Here is a 16,421-nt window from a genome sequence, read left to right as displayed (position 1 = left end):
TAATTCCTATTTTAAAGACATAGGAAAAGAGGTTGAATGATGCTAGAAGTGGCAAGACTGGGATTCAAATGAAGGCTGTCTGACTTCAAAGCTAAATCTTAACCAATCAACTGTGGAAAAAGAAATACTATAGTTAAAGACTGGGATTTAGAAACAGTTAGTTGTAAGAATTTTAAAATAACATATTTAAATGCATTTCATCTATTTCAATATTGTAACCACGCAAAAACTGTAGGAAACATTCCATCTTAAAAGAGCACCTGACTTCTAGACCACTGAACTATTAACAGATTTTAAAATATTTTCCTAGGTGATGTAACTAAAATTATTTTATAGCATGTAAATTGGATTTTTATCCTCTCTACAAAAGTGCAATCCAAAGCTTTTAAATTCAATTATTTTCACCATAAAACAAGTAATTTCTGAAAAAAATCAAAAGCCAAAGCTCCAAAGTCAGAAAAGATAAAGAAATTATAACCAAATCACGACAGATTTTATTGAAATGATTCTAAAACTAGAACAGTATAACAACATGTTATTTAGTATTAATTTTTTAGATTTTGGAACAATCCAATTGTTAGTGGGAATACACCAAAGTCTGCACAAAGACCCAAACTAAATATAGACGCATATTACTTGTTTGCCTGACGTCATAAAAACATCCTGCTGTAAGCATACCTTGGCAAAAAATACGGTGAGGTGAGTTTCACTGCCAACAATCCAAATAGGGAATTTTGGAGATTTCAAGTAAGAACCAACCTAGAACAAATGTAGCAAAATAAATAAACAAATGACAATTTTATACTGCCTGTTATATATTTGCCCATGAATATCAGAAGCGTAACTAAAGCGTCTAATTCATATTTAAATGGAATAATGTATTGCATCAGAATGCCTTACCCATAAACGCTGAATGGAAAAACGAATGTTATAAGGACTGTCAGGGCTCAGCTTATATAACACCTTTACATGAGAACAACAACAAGACAGATTTAACACAGCTAAAAATAATTAGTTCAGCCCTAAGAATCATTCTTAATTTTTTTGCTAACATTCCTAGATAGAATGACCACTTCTAGAATTTCAGCTTGTTACCTCAAACCCTAAAACTACAAGCTTGATGATAATTACTTTATAAGGAGAATAATTATAAATTAACAAATGAGTAGACTGAGGAATAAATAAGGGAAAAAACCTTAAGAACATCCTTGTCTTCAAAGAATCTAGGGCAATATAATAATCTCTCTCAAGAAAAAGATACAACCTAAAACGTTTAAAAATATAAAAGAATCTTGTCACTCGACTCTTCATGGTGGAAGGTAAGTTCCAGGTTTTACAATATGAAGTCTCTTTAAAATGTATAAAAAGTCCTAATTATAGCTGCCTTTAAGGTTATGTATTTAATCCATAAAAACTACAGTACCAAAAATCTGAGTGTCTCATTCTGTGTGTATAACTGAGAAAATGAAAGCTTCAACAAATAAAAAATAGACTTATGAAATCCAATCATGTTCACATCAATCAATTCCATACCCTTATGAGGACAAAAGCTTTAACTTAAAAATAACCAACTTTACCAATCAAATTCACTGAATTTTCTTGTCTCACACAGACTGCCTATTACGGAGAAATTCCAAGTGGCTACCTGCAGTGGTCAGAGCCAATTCTTCCCTAACCAGCCAGCAGTCCTGATATGATGCCCCACCTTCAACCACCACCATGGCCTTTTGGAATCTGTGATTATCCCTAGGCGGGAAGTGGAATGTAGGAACTCTTTTGTCTTCACGCATAGAAAAACTGCTATCTTTGTCCTATGATGGGAGGGATGCGTTGGGTACGCTGACGGCAATGGTGAACCAGCAGGGTAGGAAGGATGGTTTGGGGAGAAAAGAGAGAATAAAAGCCAAAGAAAAAAGAAAAGCTCCCATCACAGGCTCAGAGTAGAAGGGATCTGAGAAGGGTGCAGTGCAAGTCCCTCAATATTACATAAGGAAACTGAGAAACACCAGGGATCAGTGCCAGGTCTGAATTCAAACAGCTAAGTAGGATAGCACTAGAGTTAAAACTCAGGTTTGCCGGCTTCTAATCTGGTAGCCTTCCATTATGTCACACTGCCTCTTGTGGGGAAGGTTTAGATGTTTAATTTCTCTTTCAGAAAAAGCATGTGGGTGTGTGTATTTAAATTAAGATTGAAGTAAAAGACAATGATTAAAATTATATAAAGTAGGATGAAAGGATAAATGAATGCTGAACTCATGAATTGTTTTATATAATAACAAAAATAAATAAAGCTGCACAAATAGTGCAACCACTTTGGAAAACAGCTTGACAGTTCCTCAAAAAGTTAAGCACAGAATGACCATATGACCAAGCAATTTCAATCCTGGGTATACACCCAAGAGAAATGAAAATGTGTTCACAAAACACTTCTACACAAATGTTCATAGCGATACTATTCATAATAGCCAAAAAGCAGAAACAACCCAAACATTCATCATTTGATGGACAGATAAACAAAACTGATACATCATACAGTAGAGTATTATTTGGTCATAAGAGGGAAGGAAGTACTAATACATGGTAAAACATGGATGAACATTAAAAAGAAGCCAGACACAAAGGCCACATATTGTATAATTCCATTTATATGCAATGTCCAGAATAGGCAAAACCAGAGAGACAGAAAGTTGCCAGGGGCTGAGGAGGAAGGGGAAAGTGACTGCTAATGAGTTTAGAGGATCTTTTTGGGGAGAAGAAAACATTCTGAAATTAGATAGAGGTGATGGTTGCACAGCTCTATGAATATAAGGAAAACCACTGAACTGTGCACTTCAAAATGGCAGATTCTATGGTGGGTGAGTTAGATTATCTATTTAAAAAGAGGCACAGTCAAAAGCACTTGGAGCTACTTTCTTCTTTGCTTGCATGTGTATGAGTGTGTATATATATAGAGAGAGAGATATCATTTTATTTGTATTAATGAATACATACAGTCAAAATAATATGAAAATGTTAATTTCATTTCTAAAGGGCAATTTGCTACACAAAGAAGAGGGAAATGTTCAGTTTTACAAAACTAATACAAACACAATCATTTCCTTAATGCCATTTCTCTAAACATCCGGCAGAAAGTAAATGTATGTAGATTTGCAGAAGGCTATCTACAGTTATATACAGATGAACAGCACAGTGTAATGTAGTGTTTTTTCAAGAAAATGCTGTCTTGACTCAGTTTTGGGGCCCTGGCTAGAGGCCAGTCAGTTCCCTTAAAAAGTACAGTTAAGTCCACACCCTAACCAGTTCCCTTACAGGCCTCCCACACTCCAGGTTACTATCATCACCTTAATTGCCTTTGAGCCAGGTAACAGACAACTAGGGAGGGACCCCAAGCCCCAGAGCTCACAGAAACTATTCAAATTAGCCCATCCACAGGGAACCCAGGAAACCTAGCTGACTCCATCCCAATTCCCATACACAAGCCCCCCCCCCATAGCTTGCAGCTTGCTGTTGCCCTGTGCCCAGGTATAACCCCCTCTGGCCCTGTCTGGTAGCCCTCCCTCGTTTGGAGCTATAAGAAACAAACAGTTCTGCCTCTCTTCTGTCCGAGTAGCAGTGTGTTGATCCCACCACTAAAACAATCTTTAAATCTTACAAAACACCACAGTTACTTAGAACACTAAAACAATATGCAAAAGGAGAATATACAGCAGCCACTGCCTTCCCAATAAGATCCTGGGGGAAAACAGACATTCCTCTGTTCTACCTAACAGTTGAAGAAAAGCAAAAGCACACATTTAGAAAAGTTTACAATTCTAGTGAAATTGTCCATTCATTCAATCAACAAATATTTATTGAGCACCTAATATGTACCCAGATGACAAATGTTCCTGCCTTCAAAGAGCCCATATTCCATTAGGGATGACAACAGGAAAACAAATTCAAGATTAAAAAAAATAAATAAACAAAAAGGATCATTATAGAGTGATTATTCCTATGAAATAATGTGAAAAAGAATCACTGAGGGAATGATCAAGGAAAGGGTCTTTGAGGCACCATTTGAAGTAGAACCTGAATGGGAGAGTGAGCCATCCATTTAAGAGCTGGAGTATTCCAGGCAGAAATGTTAGCAAGCACTAAGGCCTATCACACAGCAAAGAGCATGGCATGTTTGAGAAACTGACAGGACACCTGAGAAACTGGCTGGAGCGCAGTGATGGAGGGAGCAATGCAACTGGAAGGACAGGCATGATCCAGATCACCAGGGCCTTACACGCCACATGGTGAAGATTTCAAAATATATAATCTCCACACCCTATCCTCCTGCAAAACACGCATACTTTTATTTTTTTTTACCAGTTCTACTGAAATATCTTTGACATACAAATTGTATATATGTAATGTGTACAATTTGACATTTTTGACAGATGTATACACCTGTGAAAAGAGTGCCACAATCAAGCTACTTAACATATCCATCATCTGTATATAGCTACCATTGTTTTGTGCACACACACATTTTTAGGATACATGAATGTTGGTGTGTGTGTTGGGGGGGAGGGGATGCAGCTTGATTCTCTGGTTGCCAGGCTGCCTCAGAACAGGTTTAGATTGTGTCACTGAAGTCACTGAAAATAAGAGTTGCTACTATTTAACAATATGATCACTAGTAATGAATAAGAGCAGGGTGAAACCTAGCTGATTATCATACCCATATCACCCCTGTCCATGTGCTGTCAAGAGGGCAAGACACTACCAGTAACTACTATTGTTACTAAAAATAATCACCACCACCAGAACCACTGCTACGGAACCACCATTTTAAAAAGGAAAAGAAAATTAGATCTACTTCTTGCTTTCTCCAAAATCAGGACATCTTATTAAGTGTACATCATTAATGATTTAAAACTATTTGGAATATCCAATAGTTATGTCAGATTGTGTAGGAAAGCAATGAAATATATTGCAATAAATTAGAGTTTCATGGCAGTGCCTAACCCTAGCACATGTGTTAAAGAGTTTAATGTTGTGAAATGCTTGAAATTTATTTTTTAATGTGAAATCATTTTTCAGATGGAATAGACAAAAGTTAGAATTTCAGGCATTTGGCAAATTTTTTTTCTTTGCCTGATGAAGTATTACTGGTTACTTCAGTGAAGCATACTGATAGTGAGGAAGAAACAGTACATTATTTTCCCTCAGTTTACCAAAAAGTATATTTATATTCAATAACAGATGTCTCTATTTTTATAAATGATTTTGTACTGGGTTCTTCCCCCCACCCTCAAAAGGAACAAACCTCAAAAATAGGAAACTCAGCTGGATTGGCCAGCTTAATGAAACCCTTAATAAGGCTGTCATTTTAGGAAGGCAGATCAGAAAGGAATTGAAGAGAGTATATAGTAACAGTAGTAGTCTAAAATATTGTCACAGGAGAAAACTACTATCCACAACAATGGATATGTGAATAAAAAACACTCAAAGTGCCTTAAAAATCAACTTACCTTACAGTATCTTAAAGCTTCCATCAATGTTAAGAATCCTACAGCTGCTTGTTCATGTATACCAAGAAGTTCTGGGGGGGGGGGGGGGAGGAGAAAAGTTATCATTGCATTGGGATATAAAATCTGAAAAGTAATTATATGTAAATATATACTCTACACCAAAACCTTTACTTTTACCTAAAACTATACTTGAAAACCTAGCAGTGTTAAGAGTTCATATCAAGTCATCACTACTCATTATAAAATACCATTAGATCAGGTTTGTGGTGAGTAATGACAATTCAGATGTACACTGAATGCATTTATAAAACTTTATATTCAATGTTAACTTTTTTTAAATAAAAGCATTTCCCCCCCTGAAATCCAAGGAATTGTTGGCAAAAATAAAAGAAGAAAAAGACACTTAATAATATCCATGCAAAACGGCTAATTTGAATTGACTGATTAACAAAAACAAATGTATATGCTAATCATAATTTGTAAAATTTATCACTGGGTAGCAGTGAACCTGCCTGCACAATACTTAAAACACGGACATATGATACCACCCCTGTCTCCTACTAAGTAAACATGGGCAGTGTGCTTAAGATTGGGGAAATAAAGACAAAGAGAACACGGTATCTGCCTTACAAAGGCTAAGAGTTTATCAAGGGAGTTGGATGAAAAAAAGCTTGCTCTTTCTCTGTTCACACACACACATACACACACACACTATATATCTTCAGAGATATAAGTGCATCTGCTTACTGTGTTAGGGAAGACGTAGAGAAGGGGTAACATCTGATTTGTATCTTGAAGTATATGTGTGAATTTCCAGATGAAGAAGAGGGTAAGATTCAAGGCAGAGGAAACAGCAAAGAGCTATGAGAAATCAATGTATTTATGGTGTGAAGAATTTGTCAAAGCTTCCTTAAACTTTTCTAGCCTGGGGTACCTGATAAATGGTGACTAATTAAAAGAAAGGATTAAGAAGAAGTAGGTTTTGGAGTCCTATGAAGAGAGAACATGAGTTTGGTTTTAGACCAACTGGAACTTTGAGACTTCTAGCCAGAGACGGATACACAACTGGAAGTAAGGCTCAGGAACATAGGACGAGAGGTCAGGGCTGGATACAGAGCTTTGGGAATCATCAGCATAGAAATGAGAGTTGACATCGTGGTGAGGATAAGATAAGGTAAGGCATAGAAAACGAACAGACAAGAGATTATTTCACAACAGAGAAGTAATTGCGATGATAATAAAGTCTCCTCACAGACTATAACTTTCAGCTAATGTATAGTAAATAGAACTAGAATAATAATTTGGGTCCATATATATATATATACATATTTTTTAAAGATTTTATTATTTCCTTTTTCTCCCCAAAGCCCCCCGGTACATAGTTGTATATTCTTCGCTGTGGGTTCTTCTAGTTGTGGCATGTGGGACGCTGCCTCAGCGTGGTCTGATGAGCAGTGCCATGTCCGCGCCCAGGATTCGAACCAACGAAACACTGGGCCACCTCAGCGGAGTGCGCGAACTTAACCACTCGGCCACGGGGCCAGCCCCGGGTCCATATATATTTTTAAAAAGCATTCTTTTCTGGTTAAAAATGATGTCCACTGTAAACACAATGAACATATAACTTTGCATCCTTTTTATCATATGTTCCTGTTGTCCATTTTTCTTTGAGGATATTATGTTTTCCTCATCAATTAATGTAATAATATTAACTCAGTCATTTTTGTTGTAAACATTTTACTATGTATCCTTAAGTACAACAATCAGATGGTGTAAGCCAAGAGCTAATAGTTTAACCTTTTGGATTTATAAATTCAAAATTAATAGAAGGCACATATACATATAATTTGTATTTTATCACTAGCTTCTTACAGGCAGAGAGGAGGTACAGCAATAGTTCTCAAATTGTAGTTTAGGATTCTTAGGGGTCCACAAGACCATTTTAGAGACCAAAATGATTTTCATAAAAAGATGTTAATTGTCTTTTTCACTCTTAGTCTCTCATGAGTGTAGAGTGGAGTTTTCCAGAGGCTAAATGATATGCCATATACCAACAGATTGAATTTATAAACAAGTATGTGAATCCAGCTGTCTACTAATAACCTAGACATTAAAGGGATTTGCAAAAATTTAAAACAATGTCACTTTTCTTAATTCTTCTCCTGTTTTGGAAAACAGTTATTCTTCATTAAAAGATTTATACTAACGGGGCCAGCCCCGTGGCCAAGTGGTTAAGTTCGCGCACTCCGCTGCAGGCGGCCCAGTGTTCCATCAGTTCGAATCCTGGGCGCGGACATGGTACTGCTCATCAAGCCACACTGAGGCAGCGTCCCACATGCCACAACTAGAAGGACCCACAACGAAGAATATACAACTATGTACCGGGGGGCTTTGGGGAGAAAAAGGAAAAAATAAAATCTTTAAAAAAAAAAAAAGATTTATACTAACAAGTAATGGGTATATTATTTTTTTCTAAAATGAATTAATACATCTTTTTAAATTTCTCAGTCTTAATTTCTAACAAGAAAAATATTGATCATTATTTGCTTATAACCCCTACAAGTAAAAGCTCTTTGGGATCCTCAATAATCTTTGAGAACATAAAGGGCATGACCCTAAAAAATTTCAGAGTCATTGGATTAGAGCATTCAAAGGAAAAAGATAGAGTAGAGATGGGTAGCTCAAATAAGTAGAAATGGTGCTCACCAGCCTTGCAAATTTTTCCCTCCTCTTCCTTTTGAAATGTAAGCAGCATTAAATGTTTTCACATTCAAAGAAGAATACATACATTGAGAAACATTTTCACACCTTGATTTCTAAAATCAGTTACCACCACCTAGTGTTATGGTTAGATAGTACATCGTCTCTTTCCTTGGAATTTTAAACAAAATCTAGATTAGTATATTTATAATATCATGCTGCTAAATATAGCAAATTAGCTGTTCATAACACTTGGGTAATGAATTATTCAGATTAGGTCAGTAATTACATGTTTAGGCATGTAGTTTGGATGGTCATATTTTAAAAAATGTACTACTCCTATTTCCTTAAACAAAATGTATACTTAAAATTTTTATCTTCTTTTGATAGCTAAAGTGTGTCATTAAGATACTACTGTACAAAGTTGTAATTGTAGTGAGGATATAATATTCTCACATATTACAACTTGTAGAATTTACTTATATGAAACTTTTCTCAATAAGTCTCAAAGAAATCTACTTACATTTGTGGAAAATTCTAATAATTATGTCATTATATTTTAGAATTTTTTGTCTTTGTTTCCTTAGCCTAGCATTTAAAATTAATCATGATCAGTCCCTATCAATCCTTCTCTGCTTCAATCAGAGTTTTATATTCCTGAGTTTGCTTTTTCATACTCTTCTTCTTCTTCCCCACTGTCAGCTATCACTTCTCACTGCTGTCAGGGTGTCTACAGGAATCCCTGTTGGGCCTTTCAGATTTGATGCTGACTTGGGAATCAGATAACTGCATTACATTTATTTAACACACACACCCTGAGTGCCAAGTACTGAAAAGAGCAATTGCTAAGCATAGTGCAGGAATACAAAGATACCACAGGGAACACAAAGATGAAGACCAGACCCTCTTTGCAAACCATATTTCTGATAAGGGCTTAATATCTAGAATATATAAAGAACTCCCACAGCTCAGTTGCAAAACAATAAATAACCCAATTAAAAACTAGCAAAGGACTTGAATAGACATTTCTCCAAAGAATGTATATAAAAGGAAACAGTATATGAAAAGGTGCTCAACATCTCTAATCATGAGAGCAATGCAAATCAAAACCACAATGAGATATCACCTCACATCTGTCAGGATGGCCATTATCAAAAAAACAAAATGTAAGTGTTGGTGAGCATGTGTAGAAATTAGGACCCTTGGACACGGTTGGTGGGAATAAAAAATGGTGTAGCTGCTATGGAAAACAGTACGGAGGTTCGTCAAATAAGTAAAAATAGAACTGCTATATGATCCAGCAATTCCACTTCCAATAATCCAAAATTGAAATCAGGAGCTCAAAGAGACATCTGCACTCTCACAGTCATTGCAGCACTGTTCACAACAGACAAAATGTCAAAAAAACCTAAATGTCCAGCAGTGAATAAATGGATAAAGAAATTATGATATATATATATATGACGGAATATTATTCAAGCTTTAAAAAGATGGAAATCCTATCATATGCAACAACACAAATGAGGACATTAATGCTAAGTGAAATATGCCAGTCACAGAGGAGAACTATGCATGATTCTACTTATATGAGGTATCTAAAATAATCAGATGCATAGAAGCAGAGAGTAGGATGGTGGTTGCCAGGAGCTAGGAGGCGGAGGAAATGGGGAGTTGCTATTCAATGGATATAAAGTTTCAGTTATGTAAGATGAGTAAGTTCTAGAGATCTGCTGTACAACAATGGTACCTATAATTAATACTGTATCTTACACTTAAAAACTTGTTATGAGGGGCCAGGCCCATGGCCTAGTGGTTAAATTCGTGCACTCTGCTTCAGAGGCCCGGGACTCACCAGTTTGGATCCTGGGCGTGGACCTAGCTCTGCTCATCAAGCCACACTGTGGCGGCATCCCACATAGGGGAACTAGAATGACCTACAACTTGGATACACAGCTATGTACAGGGACTTTGGGGAGAGGGGGAAAAAAAAAGAGGAAGATTGGCAACAGATATTAGCTCAGGGCCAATCTTCCTCATTAAAAAAAAAAAATTCATTATGAGGGTAATCTCATGCTAAATGTTCTTACTAAAATTTTCCAAAAAACAAAACCCCAAACAATAGGTGACAAAGCAGAATGTGGTAAGTGCCATAAAAACAAGTGCTCAGAGGCAGGACAGATCACTGTGAGCTGTGAGAATCAGGAAGCTCTCCCAGGAAGGAACGGCATGGGAAGTGGACACTGAAGGACTGGACAGGTATAGATGGGAGGTTTCCAGGTATAAGGAGTAGCATGAACAAAGAAATGAAAGGAAGCAGCATAACTTCCTTCAAGTATATAGGTTCATGACGCCTGAAAAGTAAGATGTGATGAAATTACGTAGGGTCCCTGAGTAAGTAAGGTAAAGAATCTGTAGTTAAAAAAATGAAAAAACTGACTTATTTACAAGGATGTTAGAATAGCTAAAATAAAAAGCGATAAAATCCTAGGGAAGGCTTGGTTATTTCATTTATAGGTAAAGGTACAGTAAATTTGAGCCATGTACTTTGTGAAATCTATTTTTGAAAGTGAGGAGTTTTTAAAACTCACTTACTGGTTTATGTTGTATTTCTAAAAAGTCAGGTTGCTAGAGCTGGCATCTAGCTAGGGTTGTCAGATTTAGCAAATAAAAACACAAGACACCCAGTTAAATTTAAATTTCAGACAAAAAAATTTTTTAGTAGACGTATATTACAAATACTCGATGGGACTGACTTATACTAAAAATGATTCATTGTTTATCTGAAATTCAGATTTAACTAGGAGTCCTGTATTTATTCTGGCAAATTGGTTCCAGCTAATTAAATGTATTTTTACAAATAATAAAATTTGCAGAAAAAAGTACTTCTGATCTTTTCTCACATAAATTCTGATAAACCAAATACTTTTCAAAATTTGTATAGTGCTTAGCCACTTAACTGCAATTCATATTATTTAAAAAATACTAAAATTTCAAAATGACCTTAATCTCCAGAGTTTAGATTCTCTTATTGTCTATGTATGATGAGTTCATCAACTATGCCTAGATGGACTGTGATATTGATTTCAATTAAAAAGAAAAAAAGAAACAAGGAAAACTCCACGTTTCTGATTTACCGACTCTATTTCAATCCCATAAAATGAAGTAAACATTAAAATAAAAATAATCATCAATTATACAAAAATAAATGTACAATACGCACAAAAACAAAGAGTGTGCCAATACTGAGGGATTTATTTAAGATAGAAGAGAGACCATGGGAAAGCAGATCTATAGGAAAACAAAATCAAAGAAAACCTCAGCTCGATATATATGCAGTAGTACAAAATGAAGAGAGAGGCAGGTAGACAGGTGCCAGGCCACAGAAGGATTTGAGCCTTGGCAAGGAGTTTGTATTCCATTTTAAGTGCATGGAAAGCCAGACATTGAATTTTTTTTTTTAAGCAAGAGAGTATCATGATCTGTTTTAAAAATACCATGCTAGCGACTTGAAGGACCAAGAGGGTGGGCAAGAATAAAGTTAGATAATTAGTTTCACTGCAATTTTATTTCTATTCTATCGCAGAAGTAAAAGATAGTTCTAAGAGTTGAGGTAGAATAAAGTACACGGATTCAGGAACGATTTGATCAATGGTATATAATTTCATTAAAGACATAAAAAAATCTAGATGGAAAGACAATACTATAAAGATATCACTTCTTTAAAATAATCTACAAATTTAATGTAACCTCAAACAAAATCCTTTAAGGTTTCTTAAAACTGTATCTTAAAACGGTGAAAAAGTTCAACTGGAATAGATAATCCAGAAATGACTATGATAATTTTGGAAAAGTACATTAGGAAATCTGTTAACAAATAAAAAAATATATTATAAAACTATGTAACAGTGTTGTCTTGGCATAATGACTCACAAATAGATTAGTGGAATACAAGAGTCCAAAAAATGACTCACACATATGGGAAAATGTACTTGACAAAGGAGGTGCTCCTATGTGTGGAGAACTGACCTGAGTTAGGATATTAGGTAATTCTTTGGTAAAAAGTAAAAAGGATGATCCCTACCTCATACTACTCACAAATAAATAATCCAGATGGATTAAAGGGCTAAACATTAAAAAAATAAAGCATATTTGGAGAAAACACTAGAGGATATTAGTTTAACCTTGGGGTAGTGGAAACATAAAACTGATACATGAAAAAAAAATTAAAAACAAAACAGAAGCCATAACAGAAAAGATCAAATGATTTAACTTCATAAAAATGAAAACCTTGATAATAAAAGATACTACCGGCAAAGTTAACAGAGACAAAAAGAGCTGAGAGAAAATATCTGTAACACAGATTTAACACACAAAGAACTAAGAGAGAATTTATAAAGAGCTCCTAGAAATTGTCAAATAAGAGAAAATAACCCCTCTCCACAAAATGCCAAAAGGATAGAAAGACACAATTCCCAGACAAAGAAATACCAAAAGCTGACAAACACATGAAAAGATGATCAGGCGCAGGCTCACCAGGAATCAGAGAAATGTGAATTAAAATAAGAAATGTGAATTAAAATAGGCTATCACTTGTCAATAAACTGACAAAATATTATAGATGGATAGTTCTGAGTGTTGGCCAGGACGCAGAAAAATAGGAACTGTCTTACAATGCTGGAAGCATAAGTTAATACTTTTCCAGTTGGTAAAGCAAACTTTAGAAGGTAATTTGGTATTATCTGTCAAAGTTTAACAAGTGTTTCTCAAAAGGTTAAACACAGAGTTATCACATGACCCAGGATTTTCACTCCTAGGTAGATATCAAAGAAAAATGAAAACCTCCATCCTCACAAAAATTTGTACATTAATGTTCCTAACCACATTATTCATGATGGCCAAGTGGAAACCAGCCAAATGCCCATCAATTGACAAATGAATAAATAAAATGTGGAACATCCATACAACAGAATATTATTCATCAATAAAAAGGAGTGAAGTGCTGGTACATGCTAAAACATGGATGAACCTTGAAAACATGCTAAGTGAAAGGAGCCAGTCACAGAAGACCAGAAATTGTATGACTATTTACTAGAGATGTCCAGAAAACGCAAATCTATAGAGACAGAAAGCAGATTAATGGTTGCTAGGGGTGGAGGGGAGGAAATTATGGGGAGTGACTGCTAATGGGTACATGGGTTCTTTTGGGGCAGATAAAAATGTTCTAAAATTGATGTGGTGACGGCTGCACAACTCTAAGAACATACTAAAAACCAGTGAATTGTACATTTTAAATGGGAGACGTATGGTACATGAATTATATCTCAATAAAGGTATTAGTAAAAAAATTAAAAGATGCCTAAATTTTTAACACACATTCTACTTTTAGAAATCTGTCCTACAGGAATACTTTACTATGCACAGAAACACTTATATACAAAAATGTTCACTGCAGCACTGTTTCTAACAGCCAAAAATGGCACCAATATAAATGGTCACCCTAAGTAAACTAAAGGCAAAAGACAACCTTGGGGAAAAAATATGTTTATTATAAATGTGACAGATCAAGCATTGATGTCCTTAATAAATAAAGGAAAGAAACCTGCCCCATTTATCTCTCATTGAACCTTCTTAGCCTTTCCTGGATAATACATAATATTCTCTCTTACTGCAAGATTTATGATGAGTGCTAGAAAAAACCCTAACTATAAGCTTTACTGGTTGGATCCACTTGAAATAATTCTATAAGCTCATCTCAACGCTTACTGCTGATTGCACATTTAAAAATTTCTCTCATAATCCCTTTTTATATTCCTTCTTAAAGCAGTCGATTCAAACCCTTTCTCTCCTTTATATGCCTCTAACTTTACCTCTGTCCACTCATTCTCAGCAGACTTCAAAATCTCAAGAGTTCTCCCCATTTCAATCTATCATACTTGAAAATGCCTTTTTCTTTCCTCAACGCATTCTTTCTTCATGTTTTAGAAGAACTGTGCATCTTTCCAAGGTTACTGTTACTCTTGACCCCATTTACTGTCTCTTCTATTAAACGCAATTCTCTTCCCTTGGCCGACAAACCATTTAGGTGACTTCTATCCCATAAAACAAAACCTATGTATACCATTTCTTGGCCTTGTTATGAACAGACAATAGGCTCCTTTCTTTCCATCTGTTCCCCAGAAAAATTTCTGTGCTTACATTGCTAAAATATGTACTCCTTATGATCTGGCTTCTATCTCAACTGCTCTTCTAAAGCAAAGACCTTGTTAATTGCTAAACTCATAGCCTATTCTTAGCACTCATTCTCCTAGAATGAGGTATACAGAAGTGGCTCATTCACTAATTCTATATCATGGGAAAGAATCTTTGGATTAAATTCTCAATCTCAGCTTCTCTCTATAAATGAGGCAAATAACTATCTCTCAGGGCTACGGAGAAATTTAGTAAGATAAGCTTTTCCACATCATCTCACATATTTATTATCACACTCAAGACTGTTAAGTGTAGGATAGGAGGCAGTAAACCTAATGATTAAATATGCTGGTTGTATGGAATCAGCCTATATGGTTAAAATCTCAGCTCTGCTATTTACTAAACCATGTGAAGAGAAGCAAGATACTTAACCACTTTGTGCCTCCATTTCCTCTATTCTATGACCTTCATAGAGTAGTTACAAGAATGAAGTGAGTAAATGGAAAAAAAAAGTCATTAAGTTCTAAGAACAGTGCTTGGCATTGTTAAATAAATGTTTGCCACTGCTACATAATGAGCATTCTTAACAATCATCAATAGTTATAATTGTTCTTTAAAGAAAAGGAAATACTTGAGGACAAAGATTGCTTTTTTTGCCAGCAAAACATACACAGTGACTTCAAGCCAACTTACCGGGATGTTTCTTTCACATGTTCATTTACTTAATAAGCTTTATTTGAAAACCCACTAGTTGTTTGCACCTTACCCTCATGTATCTAAATAGCTGCTGAATTCTACAGATTCTACTTCCCTGTACTCTCTCTCACAGAGGCATAGCAGGTACAGAGGGACAGCAGGAGAATGTGCTCTGGTGGAAGGAGCACTGGCCTTGGCTGTGGTCAAAAGTAGTTTATGCCTCTGCTGTTTGATGTTGTGCAAATTACTAAATTATCTGAGCCTCAGTTTTAGTAACGATACATTGAGGTTAAGAAGATACATATCCAAAACACGCTGCTTAGCACAAGTTCATAAATGCTCATTGCTCTCTTCTTTTTCCTTTGCCACGCCTGGTCCCACCTCACTACGTCTCACCTGCCTAGACCAGGGGCTACAGCTTTCCACCTGTCAGCCCACTCCGACACATTCTACAAACTCACAGATTCATGTTCCTATTTTATAAGTCTTATGTTACTGCTCTGTTCACATGCCTTCAAGGACTCTCTTCCTAATGCTTGTCAACTAATGTTTAAACTTCCTAGTATTCAAGATCCTCTGTGTTCTTACCCAACCCTGTGTTTAGGATCTTTCCTCTTACTAGTCTCCTTCAGAGATCTAATGCTCTTATCCATTGGTTCTGAAGGCTGGCCGCATATCAGAATCATCTAGGGATAATTTTTAAATTATCACGCTGAGGCCCCATCACCTAGAGATTTTAATTTATTTATTTATTCTCAGCTTGGGCCTAAATAGTGACATATTTTTAAGCTCCCCAAGTGATAATACGTAGTCAGGATTAAGAACTACTGCCCTAATCAGATGGATCTGCCTCCCTGTCCCTAAACACAACCTATATTTTTTCCAAAATGCCCTCTTGCTCATTCCATCTGGCTCCACTAAAATATTAACTTCCACTTATAGTCTCTCTGCTTACCCCAAAATAAACTTACTAGGAAAAGTTTTCTCCTTCCTCTGAACGTCCATAACATTTTATTTCAACATGCTTCATTTCACCTTGCATTATGCTTATTTGTGTGCATGTTCGTGTTTCCCCAAACTAGGTGTGTACACTTTTGAGGGAAAACCGCATTCTTCCTAGGGGCCAGTTTAGGCATTTTAGAAATTTGGTCTTAATCTTCACAACACCCCTTGAGGAAGGCATTATCTCCATATTTTATAAATAAGGAAACTGAAGCCAAGAGAAGTAACGTGGCTTGCCTAAGGATTTTAAAACTAGTAACACTTTAATTATAATTTTCCTTTGTGTGTTACATATATTCCAACCTCCTCCCATGCTGTCAGAGGAGAAAAACA

At 35.8% G+C, this 16,421-nt stretch overlaps 1 protein-coding gene across 4 annotated transcripts in view; it reads right to left on the bottom strand.

Moving 5' to 3' along the window:
• Positions 1 to 16,421, bottom strand: part of MINDY3 (MINDY lysine 48 deubiquitinase 3) — an 84,735-nt gene that overhangs the window by 40,741 nt on the left and 27,573 nt on the right. For all 4 annotated transcript variants that reach the window (XR_011499212.1, XM_014838726.3, XM_044762062.2 and 1 more), the window contains 2 exons: positions 5,502 to 5,572; positions 679 to 759 (listed from right to left, as the gene is read on the bottom strand). Coding sequence is in view for 3 of the 4 variants with exons in the window: in XM_014838726.3 (XP_014694212.1) it covers positions 679 to 759; positions 5,502 to 5,572 (152 nt within the window). In the remaining variant the exon portion in view is untranslated. The remainder of the gene's footprint in view (positions 1 to 678; positions 760 to 5,501; positions 5,573 to 16,421) is intronic.

The sequence above is a fragment of the Equus asinus genome, chromosome 29, assembly GCF_041296235.1.
Source record: "Equus asinus isolate D_3611 breed Donkey chromosome 29, EquAss-T2T_v2, whole genome shotgun sequence".
In the NCBI taxonomy this organism is placed as follows: Eukaryota; Metazoa; Chordata; class Mammalia; order Perissodactyla; family Equidae; genus Equus; species Equus asinus.
Note: the sequence above shows the minus strand (reverse complement) of the source record. Positions and strands in the feature narration are given on the sequence as shown.